Consider the following 24,362-nt stretch of genomic DNA (forward strand, 5'->3'; position numbering starts at 1 on the left):
AAATAATTGGATATCCATAATAGTATGAGCGAAACCAGTTGATTTCCAGCACTTCTGGTGTTCAGAGAAGTGTAGCGCCTTTGTGGAAACTGATCATTGATATTTCCAAGAGTAAATAATAGTTTAGAGAGAGTGTTGAACTGCACTATATTAGCTGAAACATCACTGTGTAGAAGTAAGTCATGTGAGACCAGAAGTGTGGGTGTAATGACTAAAACATGCATAAGGAACAGTGGAGGACATTTGAAGAAGCTTTGAACATCATTCTAGTAAACTTTATAATGCTGCTGAAGCCTGTTATGAAAATAACTCAGCCACACCCAGTATGTGGGAATGTCCAAATATGTGCAAGAAAGGTCTATGCTGTGATGTTTCAAGCTACTATTATGCAGTTCGACACTCTTATATAACTATTATTATGTAGGTGGTACCATATATGTAGGATTGAGGCTGGTTTTTCAAGATTGAGGCCATTTTAATGATTTTCAGACACTTATAACTCTTTTATCTTACATTGTACAACCTTATAAATGGCTGAGATGAGCTCCCTTTCACTGAGCCATTCTCCTGGTACCTTTAAAGTGGACTGTAATGTAGCTAGAGCATTTCTAGAGAATAAGCCCAAATTCAAATTTCTGCTAAATTCCTCAGACTTTTTCTTTTTCATCTTTCTTCTATCAACATGGATATGTTTTAAGCCTGGGAACCGCTCAAGTTGGCTTCTATATCATTTCTTTGAGCTTGGGTCAAGGACTGGACATGTGGCTTCAAAAGGAAGCAAAGAAAGAGAACAATGGAAGGCAGATTCCAACTTTAGCACCTCGTTGGTTTGTGGTGTGATGCCACTTTAGTTTATGTGCATGTGATTAGCATAAATCCTAACCACATAATTATAACATAAAGTAATTTATTAATTTAAGAAATAAAATGTTAACAAGTAAATGAAAAACATTAAAAATGGAAAAGTAGTAGAATTAACTTGGAAAAAAAGCTAAGAAACAAGAGGGTACTTGCAAACTAGTGTGGTAACAAATCCTATACCACAGCATGAAAGCTAGACAAGGCTTCATAGTTATCATGTAGTAGTCTGTGTTGAAAATTACATTGCTTTTGGGTAATATTCTTCATGCAGTGGTGTAGGATTTGTTAACACACCAGTTTGCAAGTACCCTCTTGTTTCTGTACTTTTTTCCAATTTAATCCTACTTCTTTTCCATTTTTAATGTTTTCTATATACTTGTCTACTCTTGATATTGCAAATCTCCTATTCATTGTCAGCATCTTCATCCTCTTTATTATTGTCTGCTTCATTCTGTCATGGAAGCCAGGTAATAATACTGCTTGATCACGTTAAAAGCATTGTCAGTAACAAAGGTGACGATTTTGCTTCTGATTCCTATTTGAAGTTATAGTTTCATGATAATGCTGCACAAAATTATCTGTTGGGTGACGTCCTATTAACCTTCTGCATGCAAACATTGGGATTAACGTACACTAATTCCTAATATAGTGAGAAAACACTATCCACTTGATGATGTATTTTGCTCATAATAACCTCATGTATTCTTGTCAGCAAAGCACTTGTACTGTTTTTCCTTAAATTTTATCCGTTGGTACTACTAATTTCAGAAGCAAGAACACTTTGGGTAACGTGGGCGAAGAGTATTCAAGGGCAAAAACTAATAACTTTTTACTCCATTTATCAGCACTTACCCTTTTTTGAGCTTTCTCTACCTAAGGTGGCAATTGTGTATTAAGACTCCTGTGCATATGCATAATGCAGTAATAATTCAAGGGCGAGTATTATTTTCATTCAGACTTCTTAGTGGTGCTGATATAATTCAAGGGCAAATATAATTTGATGGAAAAAATAAAATAGTATAAAATAGGAGTTGGAACACATTTTTGTTATGGTCAGGCATTCATTAAGAATATAAAATAATAATCACAAATTGATGTCTGTTTCCCTTTAAATAGCTCTTCTATAATGGGTAAAGGTATTGTTGATGCTTGAGATTATAGTCAGGTAAAATGATGCAATTTGATTAGTTAAATGAAGAGAGCTAATTAGCTTAGTTACCTATTAATAACTTCTTAGATAACTTGTTGTTAACCTTTATTTATAATAATACTTTTGAACATTTACAGTCACATTTATGCAGCTATTGAAAGCAATTCGTGGTTCACCGTCCATCAACATTAAAAATTTTTTTTGTTGAGTATTTTAAGTGTTCGCTAAAATATCTGATATCTCAATCATTTGTTCAGCTGATGTCCTCTTAGTAGCTTCTTACTCCATCGATGCTATGGTGACCAGTGTGTTCCATTATCAATTGTTTGTCAACACCTTTGTATAAATGGGTCGCTGCAGTTGCTTAAGAAAAATGATTAGTTTTGACTCCTTATATTCCACTTACTTTAAACAGTGTTTTTGTCATTAAACTGTTGTTTTGTTGTTTTGTTCATTATATGGTATTGAGTTTTAGGAACATATTGAGTGCCATCTTTTTGTGTCACTTCTGGGACAAACTTTTCCATAGATTTTATAAGCTATTCGCGATGATAGATGTAGTTTCATTAAGTTGTAGCTGCTACCTACACCAAGTATTGCATTGGTTTATGCACCAATTTGTGTCTACCCTCATTTTTTGGATATGAATGGACTTCTTGCTTCCATCTTTATGGCTTGCGATAGCATATCTTTGTCCTTGTGATCATTATTATTATTATTATTATTACTTTAAAACTTAAAAGACACAGAGAAAAGACAGTGAAATTGTGGAAAGACAATGAAAGTTGAGGGTATACCAAGCAAAGTTGGGACTGTGGAAATGTAAAAAACCATAATTAATTAATTAATTAATTTGTTAATAAAATTAGAGAGGAGGAGGGATAGAGTAAGAGAGGGAGAGAGGAGAGATGAATCAGTGAAGAGTGGAAGCTGTCATAGTGTAACATTTACAGCATGGACATTTAAAATGAAAAGAGTGGGGTTGTGGAGGATCAAAATTTGCTTCAAAATGGTTCCAAAGGACTTTATATATTTGCAACTTTAGCGTATTATAAAAGAGGGAGAGATTGAGAGGGGGTAATTTGTTCCACAATGGTTGTAATAGATAGAAATAGAAGAACCTCATAGTGTCATTTGGAGTGTACTGGTGTTGTAGTTTACCGCAGGATACTGATCTTGTAGTTTTACTGCTAGAGCAAAAGGAAACATGATCTAAAATATTGAAGTTGGGTGATGGAGATTTCAGACATTTTAAGAAAAACAAGATGTCACAAAGCTCAAGGTAATACATTAATGGGAGTAAATTTAATCTGAGAAGATGGGACTTATAATCAGAAGTGTAATCATTTAAGACGAACTTTGTAGATCGACACTGCACTGTCTCCAGCAATAGTATATCCTTGATGTAACGGGGACACCAGATAGGTGAACAAAAAGATAATTTGGATCGTACCAAACACAGATACAGAATTTTCCTGACACCTGGACTGCAAAGGGGAGATGTGACTCTACGTATTAAAGCAAGCATGTAATATGCCTTGGAGCAAATGTGGTGTAGATGTGGTGACCAATTGAGATCAGAAGATAGGTGAATGCCCAAGACTCTAATGAACTTTACGTCAGTAATAGGTTGATCATTAAAGTATTAAGTATAGTCAGGAAGTGTACTGCTTATGGGACTAAACCTCATAAAAGAGCACTTAGAGTGGTTGACTTTGAGCTGTGCTTGCTGAGACCAGATGGCAAGAGAATTTAGATCATCTTGCAGAGATCTACAGTCAGGTATAGCAGCGATAGGACTATAGCATTTTGTGTCATCAGCAAACATTGAAGGAGTGGCCCTCTCAAGAAATGATGGTAAGTCGTTTACATATAGTATAAACAGAAGAGGGCCCAAAATGCTGCCCTGAGGCACACCTGACAGAACAGACAACATTGTAGAACGAACCCCTCTGACCACAACACATTACCTTCTAGTTGTGAGGTGACACTGGAACCACTCCAAGAGAGGGCCAGCTACACCAATTTGATTGAGCTAAGTCAGAAGGTTAGCATGAGAGATGCTATCGAATGCCTTTTTGATATTGAAGTAAACGATATCAATAGAACTTTTAGTATTAAGGGAGTTAATGATATCGTGGGTAAAGAGTAGCATCTGATACAGGACAGACCTGTTGGTCAGAAACCCAAACTGCTTATCATTAATTGTAGGAATAATAAAGTCCACAATTTTGTCATAGATAAGTTTCTCTAATACTTTGGAAACAGAGCAAAGCAAAGATATAGGCCTATAGTTTGCCACATTTGAATTATCACCAGCTTTATATACAGGGCAGATCAGATGTATTAGCCAATCACTCGGGATGCTGCAGGACAACGAAGACTGATTAAATAGGTGGTGCAGAGGAATATAAAGAGAGAGAGCAACCATGCAAAATGAGAGGACCTATGTCATCAATGCCTTTCGCCTTAGTTGGATCAAGACTCTAGAGAACTGCATAGACCTCAGAGTCAGAGAAGGAGATAGATTGCAAGACTTGAGAGGGGCTAGCACATGTTGGAGGAATAGGATTTGGAGGGGGCTGACAATAGAGGATAGGTGTGCTAAACATATTCATTGTGTACCGTAATAAATTCTAAGGGAAAAAAATTTCGTAAAATTTCAAATCTGCCATATTGGACATCAAGATGCCCATCCATTACAGTGCTTTTGGTTGTAATAATCGTCAGGGATTGAGAAATGTATCTTTCTATTGCTTTCCTGCTGATCCTGAGTTGAGACAACAGTGGGTAACAGCTTTGAATCGTAAGAATTGGAAGCCAACTTCAACATCAAGGCTATGTAGTACACATTTTGTTGGAAGTAAGTTCAATCATCTGCCTATAACATATCATTATTACTATTAATATTTACAGGCAAAAGGTCAAATAACCCTTTAAGTGTTAGCTATGTTCCAACAATATTTACTCATACTAGTGTATTAGAAAACAGCATAAAACAGTTTTCAGACCGTAGCAGCAGATTTATCAACCATCGTCGTCGACAAAATAAAGTAATTCAGAAGCGAGTTAGGAAAACAGCAATTGTACATAAAGAGAGAAGAGTTCAGGTAACGGAAGAGGAAGTTGTAAGCGAAGAGGAAGTGGCAGAAGAGGAAGCGGCAGAAGAGGAAGTTGTGGCAGAAGAAAATCAAGATGTGTCACTCAATACTCAAGGGAGGGAGAATGATATAGATGTCAGTGAGGGCAATGCAGAAGAGAATGATGTAGAAGAAGCAGATGATCAAGGAGAGCTACATGGAACTTGTGATGATGAACTGAATGAACTAGCTGGGGTACCATTTGATGACGAACATGAAGATGACGAAGACCAAAGTGAAGAAGGAATTGAATATGGAACCCAGAATGAAGAATCAAATGTACTTTCCAATTGTGAAGAGATGTTGGAGGATTGTGAATATGAAATATTACAACTCCAGTTGGACAAGGAAGTTTTGGACAAGGAAGTTTTGGACAATCACCTAGAAAAGCAGAAACAAGATATTGCAAATTTATCTTCAATGTATGATCGCTGCTCTAAAGCATTAAGAACATCGGCATCTAATACACAGAAGCTAACTTCTCACTTGCAGAAAATAGAATTTCGTGCACGCTCATTTCAAAGTGACAAGAAAATAAGGTTTTATACAGGTCTTCCTACATTTGCTGTTTTTTCAAAATTGTTCAGATTGCTCAGTACTTTTGTTGAAAAGCCTTTACATAGCAAGCTGGATTTAATGGATGAATTACTTATAACATTGGCAAAACTGAGGAGAGGATATGAAAATCAAGATCTGGCATATAGAGTTGGGATTGACGTGAAATATATATCTACTATATTTCATAGATGGCTAGATCTTTTGTACCGAAAATTTAAACAACTTATTATGTGGCCAAATCGTATTGCCCTCAAACATAACTTACCAAAATGTTTCAGAGGAAAATATGTCAACGCTGTATGCATCATTGATTGCTTTGAAGTATTTATGCAAACACCATCGTTACTCGCAGCACAAACAGCTACCTACAGTCACTATAAACATCACAATAATGTCAAGTTTTTGATTGGTATCACACCAACAGGATCGATATATTTTGTATCACAAGCTTGGGGTGGCAGATCATCAGACAAAGTGATTACACGACATTGTGGTATTCTGGATAACTTTGAATATGGTGATGTGGTATTAGCTGACCGAGGCTTCAACATCTCTGATGAACTAGCAATATGTGGTGCTCATTTATGCATCCCTGCTTTCACTAAAGGTAGAGATCAGTTAAGTAGGAGTGAGGTAGAAAAAACTCGACAACTGGCAAATGTTAGGATACATGTGGAACGTGTAATTGGCCAGCTGAAAAATTTTAAGATACTCCAAAGTGTTCTACCAATAAGGTTAATCAAAAAGCCTGATGATACCACAGTATGCACTATAGACAAAATTGTCACAGTAGCTGCAGCCATTACTAATCTATCAAAACCTATCATTTAACAAGACAATTTAGACAGTATTTCACAATCTCCTCTCTCATTTATCTGTTTCTCTTATTACTAATAATTGCTAATAACATTGATTCATTGATAATGAATAATTAAATTATTATTATTGATTTGAAACTTTAAATAATTAATAATGAATCATATTAATAGAGTTATTGTTATTATTGTTATCACTTGCACTTTGGACAAAACCATGATCCTTTAGGCCTTCGTTTAATACCAACACACGAATAATGGTACCACTCGACAGAACATTCCGAATTGTCACATGCTATCATCATACCTGCTTTGTCTTTGCCACAAAAACTATATGTTTTGTCATCATCTGATGATACAGCATCTACAATATCAGTTTTCAGGCCATTGTCAAGAAAACGGTGTGTCAATAGTTCAGGTAAAATGTATTGTAAAATTTTTTTTTTGCATTTCGGTACATTTTCCCTAAAATCAGTATCTATATTAATGGTCTCAATGAAAATCCCCTTTGGAGTCCAGCAGACAAAGTCACACACCTCCTCCTCTGCTATTAATAGCTGATGCTGTACTTGGGAATAGTACGTATGGCTTTTGACAATGACAATTTACCAGATTTGCTCTTTAAATAGAAACCAGCCTTTTTGACATTATTGGGATTTTCATTTCGGACAGAATACGGACATTTGATTTCAATTAAGCGAGTACCACAGCATGAACAACTACATTTACCATCTGTACTGGCAGCCATGTATGGATATTTTGGATTGATGACAAGGCCACAGAAATCGACTTGAAAATTTACGTGAGTTTCCTTCATGATATCAAAATATTCAGTTCGTGCATCATTTTTATGGTCACGTCCCCACTTTATAGCTGGAATAGTTGGACTAAGTTCCTCATACTGCATGACTTGCTTAACGATAGTGGCAGGGTAAGACCTATATGTGAACTTTATTACAGAATGAGCTGTTGAGGATGTAATACGACCTTTCCTGTGTTGGTACCAATGACGTGACTCAGATTGTTCTTTTGTAATTCGAAAAACATTTTCTGCTTGCTGTTTTGTCACATTCATTGTAATAAAGATATCTTTACATGCATCCTCTATCTCAACGTCACTAAGACTAAGTGCAACATTTGGATTATAGAGGCTTGATAAAAGTGGAGGTAAAGCCAATGAAGTAGAAGTTGATGTCGTTACTGGATCTAGAACTTGTGATTGTATCAAAGGTGTTTGTGATGATGTTGTAAATCCTGTGGCATCTGATACTGACTGTTGTTGTTGTGGTTCCACTGCTGATGTTACTGGTAATGCTAGATCTAATTCCTCTGCAACACAACTTTCATTATCTTCAGAATCTTCCGGTTGATTATTATTGATTGATACTTCATTGTTAACAATGCAGTACTCAGGAACAATAGTAAATATGACAGAATCTGGATACACGTTTTGTAAAGAATCAAGAATTGTTTTGCGAGATAGACATGGTGCTTCCTCAGAAATACTCATCTGCTTCTTTTTACTAGGTCTGGTTCCATCTTCCTGTTTCTTCATCATATCTGGTGACTTAAGATCAATCTCACATATAGTCTGTGGTGGAACCTGTATTGGAACTATGTAAACAACATAAAATTTTTATATAATGTGTACTTTATCAGAATAACGTTGATTCCAAACACAAGGGAGCTCTGTACAAGATTTCTTTGCTATTTCTAGCCTAACACACGCCTCCACTTTAAACAAAATACCAGCTACATGTGAACAAACTTCACCGCAGCTACAATAATATAAAGACATTACATGCAATGATGTACTTAGTACTTACCCAGCAACACAAGTGCAATGACCTGTGATAACAGTGCCTGTCTTTCTCTCCACAGCTAACCATGCGTCATGGGGCTTATCATTGATGCGCTGAGATGGCATTACCTTTGCTCTCAGCAAGCAAGTCTTGTCATTCACATTTGCATAATACACAGTTTTCACCCATCCACTACATAGATATAGTGAGTAGCAATTATTTAAACTTATGAAGTTACCAACTAAACATACCTATAATAATAATTGTACGCAGCAAGACTCTTGTAAGCCTTAAGGCTGTCTTTGGTATATTCTCTAGGCGAGTCTATCAGATATGTCCAGATACAGCCATACTCTACTGGAGGCCACAACGAAATATCATCCTCCCATTCATCAATCTCATAGGGATCCATCTTCTTCTCAAATTCTCTACCCATAAACATCTCTATCTTCTGCTTGTATCGTTCTTTCTCTGCTTTTGGCAGCTTTTCAAAGTCATGCTCCATTGTGTCTTCACACTGCCTTGATGTCCAATATGGCGGATCATTAAAAGAGGTGTGGCCAAGTATTAGAATAATTTACGGTAACGTTATGAATATATTTAGCACGCATATCCTCTATTAAAGACAGAGAAGAAATAGTGATTGAAAGAGTCAGCAATACTGCTATCAGTAGAGACAGATATAGTATTGTAGGTCATACGGGAAGGAATACCAGAAGGTTGCATCATGTCGAGTAGTATCACCCCTATTTCCATTTGTAAGGTTACTCTCATAGTTAGCCTTTGCTCTAGCTACTTTCTGGGCAAACAGTTCAGATGGTTTAGTGATCTTTTCACGTCGAAAAACAGAACCAGGCCTTAGTGATCTCGTTAGTGATTTGACTTTATTACTGAAATGTATTATATCAGGTGTAAACCAAGGAGGAAACTGTTTTGCTTTGAGATGAATCTTTGGGACAAAAATATCAAAACCTTGGTACAGTACCTCTTTGATATAGGACCAGATCCATTTGACATCATCAGAAGCCAGGCAGGGGCTGAAATTATGGTTTAGCAGGTATTCATTTAAACCCACAAGATCAGTATTTCGGAAGTCAGGGATAATGGTAGAGGTAAAGCGAGATGAGTGGGGCTCCATGCCTGTAGAATGTATGACAAAGGATACAATGTAGTGATCAGAACAGAGTAATCCAGAGGAGAAGACCGTCACCTCATGTATAGGAACCACTGGTGGAGCCAAAACTAGATCCAGAATGTTCCCACCAATATGCGTGGGGTGAGACACATGCTTTGTAAGGTTTGAATCAAAAACAAAGTCACAAAATAAATCAGAGGGAAGATGTGCATTTGACACAGTGCTCCAGCATATATCCGGATAATTAAAATTACCAATTAAAATAGGATTTGGGGAACTACCTATTAAAGAAGAGAGGTGTTGTCTAAGGATATCATGGTTTTGATTTGATGCATTTGGAGGAACATAAACAAGGCAACAGTAACAGGAAACAATTTTAGCTGGCATAAAAGAGAAATTACCTCAAGCTCAGGAGGTGAAGACAGCTGAGAACAGGGGATAGAAGTGTGTACTCCCAAAAGAACACCACCACCTCTACCAGTTTTATTGTGACGGAAGATAACGAAATCACTTGGTAGTATATCTTTATCTTGGACATTGGGGGACCAATGATTCGATATGAAGAGGAGTAAATAAATGATTGGAAACTTGACAGTTTATGTTTGCTGCAGAGATCTAACAGGACAGGCTAGTATGGTAGAAGACATTGCCTAGTGTTATCTTTGTCGGACCTAGTTAGTTTTGATTTGAAACTGTCTTGTGCTGTCACTATGGATGTTTTACCTTGGGAGACCCTTCCAAGGTAAAACACTGACTAATAGCTTTTCAGAGCATGGAAAAGACTGGTTAGCAACAGCATTATCCTAGGCCTTGTTGATAAGGGCCCACTGCCCTGACTATAATGTAAAGAACCTTGTCAACGTATTTTCGGTTTCTGTGTGATTTAGATGACCTTGCAAACATTAATTATCCTCGGGCTATGCCCTCGGTTAATTAAATTTGTTTGTTTGGTAATCTAAATTACGTAGAAACCTCAAATGCGTTGTCTAACCTATATTTAATTTTATGGTTGCATGCAGCAGACAAGTTTAAACAGTTTTCACAACATTGTTTGACATTTTAAAATAAAATGGCAAATAAAATCTTCATATCCCACTACTGGTTTTGCCTCTTCTGTTCAATTTGCTTGAGAATGTTATATAAGCTAATCTTATATCTTCATTTCTAGGTAGAATAACTTGTTGATATGTATTGTCTGTTGAGTTTTAGGTTTTTATACATGAGAAATAACTCCTTTCTTCTGAACTATTCTAGCTGGGTCTTCATTCTTTATCTAAGACTGCATTTCAGGATCTTTAATCTTGTTTCATTATCAATTGCCTCCATTTTGTTTTGTATCTGATTATGCTTTTTCTTCTCTGGTTGGATGTTTTTGGTCCGTGTTGAAGGTTGAAATAGTTCCTATTCAAATAAAATTGTGCACCTATAGCTTCTAGCATTATTTCCCCTGGCCCAGTCTCTTTAATGACTTCTGCTGTCTCATGCTTTGTTGTTTTTTTTTGTAACTGCTCCTGAGACTCCTCTAGCATTGATTGCTGCTCCCAGACTGTTCCTCTTCTGACTGTTTCCTGTCTGACTGACTCTCTTTCAATTTGCATTTCTTTCCTATGTGCCCTTGTCATTACTGCTAGTGCTGGTTCCTTTTTTGACTCTATTAATTTTTCAATCTCTATTGGTGTTTTAGAGCTGTATTTTTTCCTTCTTAGGTAATTGCTTCATTATGTGTTTGTGTAAAAGGACATCTCTCCCCAAAAGAACATTTTCTGCCAGAAACCTTGTAATGCTGGTTTTAATTGGCAGCCCTTTCCATCGAGTGTCACACATACTGATGCTAATGGATGCTCTTCAAGTGTCCTGTTTCTAAAAGTAATACCAATTGTCTTTTTCCTCTGTCTCTTGATGGCACTAGCTTCCTGTCCACTATACTCATTGATGCTCTGCGTTTTATCTGAATCCTTTTCACCATGTGACCTATCACCTTTTTTTCACCATGCCAAATGCCGTTCTCTGCATCTTTTGTCTATAGAGTCTTTTTTGTACAGTTCCTTGCTATGTGTTTCATACAATTACACTTGTAACAGGCAACCCCTATGGCACTTTTTTATTCGTCTGCTTTCCTGCTTTAGTCTACTCCTTTCTGGTAAAGAGCTTGCTCAAAAGATTCAGTCAGTTCTGCTGTTCTCTCTGATGTTTCAGAATTCTGAGAATTTACTTAAATTTTTATTTCTTGTGGTATCTCATTTAAAAGTTGTATTACTGCATTTTTATGTTTCACTTCATCTTCAGGTATTAAAATTATCTTTATGAGTTTTACTCATTTAGTTGCCCAATCAGTGGAGTTTTCATCAAACATGATTCTGAAACCTATTAGCTGCTTAATATTGTTGTACCCTATATTAATTCTCTTGACTTGCGTAATTTGTATTAGTCCCAAGATCTGTACACACCATTCTACTTAACAATGGTGTCAGATGTAGAATCCAGTGTGTTTGATTCACAACTCATGCTTTCATAATATCCTTAAAAGATTTTATGAAGTCTTAAATATTATCAGATGTTGTCATTACTAGATGTGGATTATTTCCTTCTATCCCCATTAGAACTTTTCAGAATCTCATTTGCTGATGCTGTCTCTATCTGTTTCTTCTCGATGATTCTTTGCTAACTGGTAAGCTACCTCTGGTAGTTGTTCATTTTCTCTGCAATGCTCTCCAGCTTTTTTTTTGAGCCTCCTCCCAGCTACATTGCTGAAATCTCACTATACTTGTTATTGCTGCTGTCAGTTGCTCCATATGGTCACTAACTCCTCTAGTCCCTGTAATACCTTTCATTGTCTGCGTTGAGTCTTCTGTATTTATAGTGCTAAGATTACTTCTGCTAGAAGTGGGTGGTCCTAAACTTAGTAATCATCAAAAGTTGATCAATCAAGGAGCTAGGGCTTGGGGTATCATAGATTGTATTACTAAGTAACAGGGATTGGAAACTGATGACGTCACATGGACAGACTCTGTAATGGTGGAAAAGCAATGGAAAGACTACACAAGCTCTTCTCCAAGTCTCCAACTGTATTAATTTGAATTTTATTTACTATCAATGATCAACAGATAAGTCTTGGGAGTTCATGACTGTTCTTTGTGACGGTTAAACATAGTTTTGTTGACAGAATCTTCGCCGCCTCTTGCGGCCCGTGTTATCATTGAAATTGCCTTTATGATGGCACAAATTAATGAATACAGCTATTATTTTTCTAAAGTGGCGTCTATGGCTTATATAATTGGCTAAAGGCATGTAAAAAACCCTGGTCTTTATTACAGTTTTTATCCTTTATCCAAATTTTACTTACTTTTTGTGATATAGGTTGAACAGATACGCCTCTAAAAACAGACATTTTGGGATCTTATGATCTGTATGAAGCACGAGTGATAATAAAAGTGTCTTAGTGGCATGTAGCTTTATTTGATGCTTGTTTTTTATACTGCAACTCTCTCAGTTTTAGTTACTCTTAGCAAGTTATAGGTTGAATAGATTTCACACCTATCACGCATGGTAAAAAAGCATGCTTGTTCTCATTTTTCTTCAAAATAATGTGCTGTATTACAGCTTTAACAGTTTCTGATAAGTAGGCAAACCTTCAGCTACAATATAAGCTAAATAACTGCCTTGGATCTGGCTTCAAGCTACACTTAATCCAGCAGTCCTCTCAGTCATATTGCTCTAGTCTCAACGAGCCAGGGAAGGAGCAGAGTCTTACAAGGTTCGTCTGCACCTACTTTCATTGATTTGAATGACATCACGTGATCAGTTTCCAATTCCTATTACTTAGTAATACAATCTATGGCGGTATTAGAAATAATGTAGTTACTAACGGTATTTATTTTGTATTGCAATGCAACTACATATGTACTAATTGCATCTTATGGAACTGATGGTGAATGGTAAGGGTGGACACTATAAGCTAATAATTATTGTAGTGTTACTAAAAATTCTTTTTAAATAAGTTTTTGATAATGAGTTATCGTAAGAATAATCTAGATGTCCAAACACTGTACAATAATACACATACATGTATTTTTATAAGTTCTTTGCTAGAAAAACAAGCATGTTAACCTTCTCAGGTTTAAGGCTAGCTCTTTGTGGAGTGACTATGGATCCAGATGTGCTGAAAAATTATTCAGATGACACACTTGTTGCACAGATGCACAGATACTTCTTGGCTAGTAATGACAAAATTGATTACTCTAAACAGTGCTGCTTCCAGCATAACAATGGCTCTTGTTCCATGTCCAAATTTTTACTGGAAAGGTAAGTTTCCAACTCTGCGTTGATACGCTGTGAAGAAGATAATGTTGGAAGCTGCTGTTCCTTACCATCCTTAAAGAGGGAGCCTATGTTATGCTTTTTAGATGGTGGAGGCTCAGTATCAGCACTTACAGTCTTTAATGCTCCATTGACATTCACTGGAGCAATACTTCACCTTCACTCAGTAATGACTCCTTTAGATTATCATGAATAAAGCTATCGACAATTACAGATGTCATGTTGAGTAGATGTAGAACTGAAGAATCATACAATTGATAGGGTGTGTTTAGGTCACTATGTATTTTCTGCTTTATATATTTTGTTAAGTTAGTATCCGTATCATTTTCGTTTATTATCTTTGTCTTTATTAAGTGTAAGATTGGACAAATAACAGATACTGTGACGTAATCTTCACTAGATGACAAGTAATTGCATCTATATATTGCCACTTTGGTAGTAGGTGTGTCACTTTCCTGTCTGTACTTAGAGCTCTGTGTATAGGTTCCTCTTGCTCCAAAATTTGGGATATCATTTTTGCAGTTGTGCTCCACCTGGTGGGACGATCTGCTGCTAATCATTGTTGTTTAAGACCTAAGTCAGCCTGATATTTGTGTATCTCACGTTTTCTTTACCAACTCGTTGAAAGGGCACTGATTATCTTTTTACATGACCCAATAGCACAAGTACAACGAGTGTCACCATCCAATGTTTTTGTAATATCTAAATGAAGGTTATGTCTAAAGCAGGATAGGCATATTCAATTAAGACGTTCAGCTTCATTGATCATATTAGATGCACTATCTGTGTTGTCAGACATACCGTACTTGCTTTGTTACATCTAGCTGCGACATTTTGAGTGTTATGGTGAAAGCATCGGCTAAATTTTCTCTGCTATGGTGTTGTGGAAGAAATTGAGTTTGTAGACACCTACTCCGTAGATTCCACTGATCATCAATATAATATACAGTATAACTGATGTAAAGGCATAGCCCAATACTGGACCACGAATTAGTAGTAGATGAGTAATAATGAACTCTACTTAGCTCTGATTCTACATAATTTTGAAGGACATCGTACAGTGTAGATATTGCTGTTCTTGAGAAAATAACTTCTACTGGGAACTTTATACCTATTGTCAAAGCTGGCAATCATTTTTTAAAAAGGCTTTTCTGCTGTGTTCCATAGAAGCATCTTTTTAGCCAGAAAGAAAGTAACTGAGTCTGTCAACTCCCTCCAGCACTTTCCCTTTCTTTCATATTTCTGAACATGCTCAAGCAACTGAGATAATGTCTGCTGGCTTTGCTGTTCAACAGTAGCTCTAGAGGTAGATAGTTTACCAGCGATTGCCATCTTTACACGAGAATGAACTAATGGGTGTGAAGTATGAAGGTGTGACAATAGATTAGACGTGTTTCCGTTCTTTGCTGATCGAAACTAAGTACAAAAATGACAGATAGCCATTCCATTGTTATTTGGCTTTCCATCTGGACCTAGCCACAACCCAAAGTACTCCCCCACAACACTCTTCGTGCCAGGTTTAGCAACAAGAGATACAGTCATCTTGTCTCTCCAAATAGGCTAGTACATCTATAAAATTCTGTTTACACGTAATAGATCAATACGGTGTTCAGTATTTTGGTATAGTAATGTGGTATATGATGGTATTCGGTGTTCAGTATTTGGTATTGCTGATGTAATTTTACAGTAAGTAAGAAAAATTTTGCAAAATAACTAAAGACCGGTATACCGCCAAGGCCTACAAGGAACACAATCTGCTACGCAATAATTACACTTATATGTACATGTACACAATTCAGAAAGTTCTGTAATAATCAGGAGTAAAATGGATAGTGACACACTTATCTAGAAGGATCCACGAAGTATACACACACATGTAACATGTAATAGAATGATTTTGATCAATCTCTTACTGTGATTGCATGTAATGCTTTTTAGTGGAACCAGTATAAAAATAAATGCTAGAAAGAATGTGGAACATTAAAGGGCTGAGCCTCGTAGATTAGTAGCTGCTGAAAAAGCAGAATCTTTACCTTATGTTGCTGCTAGAAAACTCTTGACTTGTTTTTTGCTTTAAGCCTTGCTACACTGACTTTAAAATAGCCAAGAGATATAAAAAGGCTTGCTAGTTTAGTCCAGTCAGTAACAAAGGCGACATTTGTTCGACTTTCACAGTTTATCTCAAGAAAAATAAGTTTCATAGTTACTTAATTACACCTGTAACCTTGTCAAGCAGTTGGAGAAGTCTTCGGATGCCTCATCTTGTTGCTAGGAAGCAGGAACCTCATGACTTCTAATTCCTGTGTGTTGATCACCATTTTATTTTCTTTTAACCACTCCCACTTTCAATGAAATACCGTACACGTCTTAATTGTTGATGTGTATTAAATTTTGTTATATTTGTGCTTACCTTAAATCCATGAAATTTAAGCCACCTCTAATGCCATTCCATTGTATGTAGACTATGGCCAGAGCATGATAATTAGTTCACATGAATATTAACTTTTAAGCGCATTTCATTGAAAACGTAAAATTTTAAGCACTCAAAAAGTTGAATGTTTATGGTATTGAAATTAGAATCTATTGCATTGCCAGGCATGTGCAGATATATTATAGAGGAGATGCGGAATACATACGTGCACATGCATACATATATATAACAAACTCTACTCATATTAGTGGGCTTTTGCCAAATTAAGTATACTGAAAAATATTAAAAACAAAGAAAAATGAAGGGATGAAATGAGGCAAATACAGCAACAGTACTAAATATTTTTTATATATTTGATTGGAGCTGACACTTACACTTTGTGAATAATTATGTAACACATTTTTGCACAAAATGTGTTATATGCAACAATTGTTGACTAAACTGTACTAGGTCAATTGTAACTGTTAGTGATTTTGAGGCCTTAATTCATTTAATTTTTGCTCTTCATGTGTGTACTTATTATTGTACCATGTATTGTCACTAAAATACTTTTGTTTTAGATGATGCAAGTGATACTGTGTCTAAAGAGATTAAGCTTTCTGCTACACAAGTTGAAAATGAGGGGTCAGTTTTGTGCTGTGCTGAGTGTTAGTATTATCTTAAATGTGTTTTGAGCAATGTTGCACACATTTAGCATGCTACATTGATGCCTATTAATGCTATTATAGAAGCTTTGTTGTCTTTGTCATGGCTAAATTTAGTCTTATGTTTTGAGTAATGACATGCTGGTATGGAGGAATCAAGTCAGCCTTTGAACATGCATGTGCTTTGTGCAATTTTTATGAAAAGCATAATATTTTGTTGTTATTTATGTGAACCAATGTTCTTTTACTTGTTATGGAAATCTTCTTTTGAATTAAATGTACATGTATAGTATAAATATAAAAAATTAAAGAAAACAATGTTCAGTAGGATTCTAGAGCAAATTTGTAAAAAATAATGGAATCGAAGACAGGCAGGATTTTGAACGACCAACGAAAATATATAATGAAAATCCTACTTGTGATGCAAATTCTACTCTACAATGTACTTTTGATGTTATTATGTAAGAATTGTGACTCACCTTGCAATGTAGAGTAAAATTTGTGTCATGAGTAGGATTTTCATTTCGTATTTTCGTTGGTCGTTCGGAATCTTACCTGTCCTTGTTTCCATTACTTTTTACGAATTTGCTCCAGAATCCTACTTAACCTTGTTTTTTAGAATTTTTTTATGTTCTTGTTTGTGTTGATTTTTTAATAATATAATAATATTTCTTTAGTTGCAATTGTGATACTTGTTAATGTTACACAAGCAATAATTTTCTCTATTATTATTATTATTATCATTGTTCTGACTTTACATCATTTATGAGAGCCGTACAGCATTGAATAGATTATGCCGAAAGAATATCAACTATACTGATGACAAGTGAAATTATTACTAGTCTTGACACAAGTCCTCATTCAAGAAGCTGAGAGCTAAGAGTGTCCATCTTCCCTGCAATGTTGTAGCTATTCCTGTTCTTCCTGGCTGTTTTCAAGTTCAGATTATCATTGCATATCATAACATTAATTAATTAATCAGTGGTGGATCTAGGGGGGGTTCCATGGGTTCCATGGAACCCCCCCTTTGGCAGAAGAAGTTGTCTTTTTGCAGTATGTTTGGATTCTTTGCAGTCAGTTTGCAGCACTTTTCCTCCATTTTATTAGTTAAAATTGATGAGCCACATCCAAATTTTAATTAAAATTAATGAGCCACACCTACTAAAGTGAAATGAAACCCCCCTTTTAATTTTTCTAGATCCGCCAGTGTTAATTGTTTGTATTTTAAAATAAAATAAAATCACACACTTGATAAAACAGTAACATGAAAGATTAATAGCTTCTCTAAGCTGGAAACCTCCACTAAAGTATTACAGTTGATTCCAAGCATTGCTAGGTAAAAAAATAACCTGCTTCCGGAGCTACAGATCTGAGCATGCATGACTCACCCAAATTTTGGAGCACATGCTTCTTTAATGAACAAAATGGCGGCGTGCAGCTAAGATGGTATGATCTAGCAGTCACAGACTCACTTTTTTCTTTCTTGGAAGAATGATTTGATGGGACATGGACCTGTGCATAGACTGTTGGAGTAGATTGGTGTAAGAATTGTCCTTATACCACCAGTCAATATTGAGATTCAGACTGACAACTGGATTAACAGGACTTCTTGATGAAGATGAAGATAAAAAAGGTGGCTGAACAAAATGGCTGTTTTCACAATTTTTGATTTTCATCTTACGCTCGGTTTAGAGCCATGCCAGTGGTACCAATTGAGTCCTCTGGTCAAGATAAGGTCCTCTATAAAGTCTGGTAAGCATAAGAGCTCATTTTCCCAGTATAATAGCAAGGCTGCAAAAGTTGTGGCAGCCATTTTGTTTGGGGGTGAATCCTACTTAGTAACGCTACCGCTTTACTAATATTTGATTTTTGCCTACGAGTGAAATAATATTGCTTACTTAGGATTAACAAAGCAGAAGCAAATTTTGAGGTGTCAGGAAAACTTGCAGCTGATAACAATACAGTTGGGGTATTTGATATTTTATTGCTAAAAATTGGTTTTAAGTTTTTTCTAGGGGGTTTTGATAAATTACACTGAGCCTAAAGAGGCAAGAATTCCGAAAACAAAATGGCGATTGTATGAATTTAAAGGCGATAAAAATACAAGTAATGATGTAATGTACATGTTCATGCACACTTGATAGTTCATTTATTGTTTTTTTAGGCACATTATATATACACAGACAAAGTGCTTATTTGATAGGACGTGATCGGAAAGTAATTGATTTATACATGTACCCTAATAACTATATAAGTATTGTAAAATACACTGCATTGAAGTTTGCAATGAGGCTGTCATATATTTTGTGTTTTCATGGTTTGGTGATTGGTGTACATTATATTGACCTAAGTATTTTATTTGTCTTACTGTGGTGTAAAATAAAGCTCAATCCCTCTTTCATTCACAGAAGAGATGACTCTGGGAAGTTTTATAGTTCCTCTTTCCTACCTGTATATTGCCATATTTATTTTTATTATTGTGGTTTTACATTAACTATTTATACAGTTTCTAAGGTGATATTGCCTATTTTTAGAGAGCATCCTGTTACTTCTACATCCCTCTACAGCATTCTTAATTATTATTTGTTTTAGCCTCTATTATTCATTGGTAGGGTAACTACTGTAAAGCGGAAAATTTTTGTGCCCCAAAATTTTCGTGGATTTCATGGTTAGCCTTACAACCACGAAAAATTTTGCCACAAAATTTTTGACTATTAATATGGCCCACTCTTCACGTAGGCACACGTGTCTCACTACTTTAAAATGTCTACAATCCTCCAATATTTTAAAAAGAAGAATACGCTGCCAGACCCTCACGGTGCTCTTTCTAGAAAGATGCCTTCTTCTTCAATAGCCACCACAAATTGTAAAGTGAAGGCTGTGATGGAAGAAATGAAATCCTCGGCGAAACAGCCTACCAACCAATCTGCCAACCGATGTGCCAGAGGGCCATACAAGAAGTACACTGCTGGACAAAAGGCCCAGATTGGCAAAAGAGCAGCGGAAATAGAAATAGTTTCTACTATTAATCATTTTTGCAGAAGTTATCCCAACTTAAAGGAAAGCACTTTATGTGATTAAAGAAACATCTACCTACTTGAATTGAAAAAAAAATAAAATGAAGGTGATGATTCTCTGGTAAAAGAACTAACAGGGAAAAAATGAGGCTGACCTCTAACTATTGGAGAAGATTTTGATACGCAAAGTTCATGAATATATAAGCAATGTATGTGATAATAGAGGTGTCGTAAATACAGCTATTGTAATCAGCTGTGCCGACGTAATTATAATGAATAGTCACAGTTGTTTACTTGCTAGCAATGGAGGACATATATCATTGACAAGACACTGGGAAAAATACATTTTATTGAATGGGGCTAGTAAAGCGAAAAGGAACAACCAAAGCTAAAGTCTTGGTGGAGGATTTTGATGTTTTAAGGCTCAATTGCTGTCGGATATAAAAGCTGTTATGGAAATGTAGGAAGTTCCTCCTGCTTTGGTCATTAATTGGGACCAAACTGGTATAAATTATGTACCAGTATCAGCTTAGACAATAGCAAAAGAGGGATCCAAGAGAGTTGAGATTAGTGGAATAGACAATAAGAGACAGATTACTGGTGTGTTTGGCTGTAGCATGGATGGAGATTTCCTACCAATTCGACTAGGGAAAAACACCTAGATGTATTCCATCGTTTAATTTCCCTCCAGACTGGGATATCACCTTCACTCATAATCACTGGTGTAACGAGAGAACAGTGAAAGATTACATTGGAAGATACTGGTACCTTACATAAATAGAAAGAGAAAGGAACTCAAGTTCAAGGCTGATCATCATGCTTTAGTAATTTACGATGTATTTAGAGGTCAATGCGCACAGGAAATTTTAGAACTGCTAGACACAAGTAATACTGATGTTGTTTTTGTCCCTCCTAACTGTACTGATTGCTTACAGCTGCTGGATGCAAGTTTAAATAAACCTGCAAAGGCCTTTTTACATGACAAGTTCTAGGAACGGTACACAAAACAAGTTTGTAAGCAGCTGAAAGAAGGAGAGAAAACGATGATTGATGTACGATTGAGTGTAATGAAGCCTTTGGGAGCAAAGTGGTTGATTGGCGTGCATGATTATTATAAGTTTAAACCAGATATTAAAGAACATGAAAGTTTAAAAAAGACAAGGCTAAGTAGGATTCTAGAGCAAATTCATAAAAAAGTAATGGAAACAAGGACAGGTAGGATTCTGAACGACCAACGAAAATACGAAGTGAAAATCCTACTCGTGACGTAAATTCTATTGTAAATTGTACTTTCAATATTATTTTTAAAGAAATTATTTATCACCTTGCAATGTAGAGTAGAATTTGCATCTCAAGTAGGATTTTCACTTTGTATTTTCGTTGGTCGCTTGGAATCCTACCTGTCCTTGTTTCCATTACTTTTTTAATTTGCTCTAGAATCCAGCATAGCCTTGTTTTTTTAAAAATTTTTTATGTTCTTGTTTGTGTTCATTTTAAAATAATATTTATAGTATTTTTTTAGTTACCATTGTGATACATGTTGATTTTACACAGACAATAATTTTCTTTATTATTATTATCATTGTTATGACTTCACAGCATTTATGAGAGATAGCATTGAATAGATATGCTGAAGGAATATCAACTATACTGATGACAAGTGAAATTAATACTAGTCTTGACGCAAGTCCTTGTTCAAGAAGCTGTGAGTGTTTATCTTCCCTGCATTTCTGTAGCTATATTCCTGTTCCTCCAGGCTATTGTCAAGCTCATATTAATTATCATTGCATATCATAACATAAGATAATTAATTTTTGTTTTTTAGAATAAAATACAATCACACACTTGATAAAACAGTAACATGTTAAGGGGGCGGGTGAACTTTTTAAATTATATTCATAGTTTTATTAATTGATTAACTTATACCACCCATGCAATAAAAAATTAAATTCAATTATTGCGTGTGCAAGTAAACAGCTGAGCCAGAAAATGGTCTGTTGCGATCATGGACTCTTCTAAAGACTTTGGCGATGACTCAGCTGGCTTTTTTTCAAAGCCATCATTCCAAAGATGATTCAACCGGCTTTTTTCAAAGCCATGATTCCAGTGATAATCCAACCGGCTTTTTTCAAAGCTATCCCAATGATACTGAAAGGAAGAAATCTTGTGCTGAAACATACCTGGTATATATGCATGATTATTATTATTGTATCATTGAATTTTATTTAAAAATAATTATAATTTAGGTAACACCATCAAAAAAGAGAAAAGTACCTGGAATTAGCACTCTATTTAGAAAAAGAAAGAATGCCTTGGCCACGGCTAGGAAAACGAAGGAAATCTATTGCACGGTTGCAGCAGCTACCACAGAAGCAACTGCACCCCACCTTGAGCCAGAAGCAGCAGCACGATGTAGCTGTAGCAATGAAGTAACTGTGGCAGGGTACAGAATCACGAATATTGAGGAACTATCGAAACAAATTCTAAAAATGTCGGGACATAGTGCTTCATGTAGTGCCCAGTGCAGACTAATTGAGGAGCGTAAGATGTGTAGGCTGGCTCACAAATTAGTTGTTAAATGCATAAAATGTAAATCTTTTTTCACAATTGAATCGTCCGAGAAAACCACACTGAAAGTTGGAAGCCGAGGGTGGAGGGTGAATACAGCAGCAGTTCTTGGTCAGATTAGTACAGGAGGAGGTCTCTCACATCTCAATCAAACATTAGCTGTACTGGGCGTTCCTGGTATGAATAAGAAGCTATATTCAAAAACCGAAAATTACATTCGGTCCGAGATGGGAAAGCAACTGGTACAAAGTATGTCAGATGCTGCAAAGGCTGAAAAAGCCCATGCCTTTGCTACTGGGTCTTACCATCAAGGTGTACCAGCAGTAAAAGTTGTTGTTGATGGTGGCTGGTTAAAAAGGAACGCATAAACACACTTATAATGCAAAAAGTGGTGTTGCAGTTGTATTTGGCCATTTCTCGAAAAAACTCATGTTTCTTTGAGTTCGCAACAAATTTTGCTCTGTTTGTGCTATACACAAGAACAGAGATGAGGATCCACCCAGCCATAAATGTTTTAAAAACTGGGATGGTTCTTCAGCCATCCAGGGAATCTGGTATTATATGTGAAGGATTCTGTCTTTCTGAATCTCAGTATGGTATGCGATACCTGTTTGTTGTTGGTGATGGTGATAGCTCTGTCATGGCTAATCTTCATTCCTCCGTATTGTATGGCATATTTGTCCAAATAATTGAATGTACTAATCATGCATGCAAAGCATACAGATCAAGGTTGGAGCAGTTAGTAAAAGATCGTCCACAATACTTAGGAAGAGGTGGTTTGACAAAAAGCATAATACAACATCTTACGGTTGGAGCTCGCATTGCCATTCCCTATCATAGCAAAGATAAAAATGTAGCTCAACTTCGAGAAGATCTTCGCAACGGGCCTTCTCATGTTCTTGGTGACCATCATAAATGTGGAGCTTATTTTTGTAACCAGCTGTCAAATGCTAGAGATACAGATGACGATACTGAAATGATATCTTTGTCACTGGAGAACAATGAGAGTAATGCAACAATTGTTGACACCCTTGAAGCCATCATTGTCAGTGAGATTCAGGACAGTGTAATTACTGAGGAAATGGAGGTTGATGCATGAAGTGCATGTTCTGGAATGGTACATTTGCTGCCAGAAGGTTTGTTTGCCAGAGTCCTTGCTTGTGGTGATAGGTTAGTCATCCTTTCTGAACACCTGATACACAATGAAACTAGTAAACTTGCAGAATGTTATATGTCCATACTGGCATTATATGATGGTGGTAAACAAGTAAATTGGATACAATCAGGTTCTTTTCAGCATTGTTGCTATGCTGCAGGACTAAGAGTTCAGAATGGTCCAGGATGATTAAGTAGGACACTATCAGACATTACTAATACTGAACCTGAAAAGGTATAGAAATACATGTAATTATAATTAGATGTATTTAATTAAATTTTATGATTGAATTTTATAAATAATGTTATAAATTAAATTTCTAAGTTTTGGTTCTTACATCGTACATAAAACAAAAAGAAGATAAACTAGCAAAGGATGCGTCAAGAAAATAAACACCAGACTACATTAAACAATGAAAAAAGCCAAGTATAGCTTAACCAGTTCTAGTCAGCAAAACCCAGATTACGGTATAAATGCACAACAACTTGATGTCTTGAAAGAAGAGCTTTCAAGATTGTGTGTAGAGTTCTTCCGTAGAGAGGTAAATGTCGATCAACAAAAGGCTACCATTGTAGAGGAGCAAACACAATTGCAATTGGATGATAGCCTTTGGTTCCGGCAGAGACAGCTACAATTAACAGCATCAAATTTTGAAAAAGTAGCACGTAGAAGATCTACTACTCTTGCAGACTTAAAATGTTGCACAGGGCAGCAATTAAAGGGGCGTGCGAAGCGTGCCGTGATTTTGGCCACATACCTTTTTATGCT

At 36.1% G+C, this 24,362-nt stretch overlaps 1 protein-coding gene across 1 annotated transcript in view; it reads left to right on the forward strand.

Annotated features, from left to right (window-relative positions):
* Positions 1-16,753: 16,753 nt before the first annotated feature.
* The window catches only part of LOC109593797 (smad nuclear-interacting protein 1-like), a gene marked incomplete at its 5' end in the record, with an annotated part of 53,424 nt that continues 45,815 nt past the window's right edge, over positions 16,754-24,362 (forward strand). The window contains 4 exons of the mRNA XM_020008896.1: positions 16,754-16,833; positions 18,756-18,822; positions 18,869-18,959; positions 19,018-19,070. Coding sequence (XP_019864455.1) covers positions 16,754-16,833; positions 18,756-18,822; positions 18,869-18,959; positions 19,018-19,070 — 291 coding nt within the window. The remainder of the gene's footprint in view (positions 16,834-18,755; positions 18,823-18,868; positions 18,960-19,017; positions 19,071-24,362) is intronic.

The sequence above is a fragment of the Amphimedon queenslandica genome, unplaced genomic scaffold, assembly GCF_000090795.2.
Source record: "Amphimedon queenslandica unplaced genomic scaffold, v1.1 AMPQUscaffold_13504, whole genome shotgun sequence".
NCBI lineage: Eukaryota > Metazoa > Porifera > Demospongiae > Haplosclerida > Niphatidae > Amphimedon > Amphimedon queenslandica.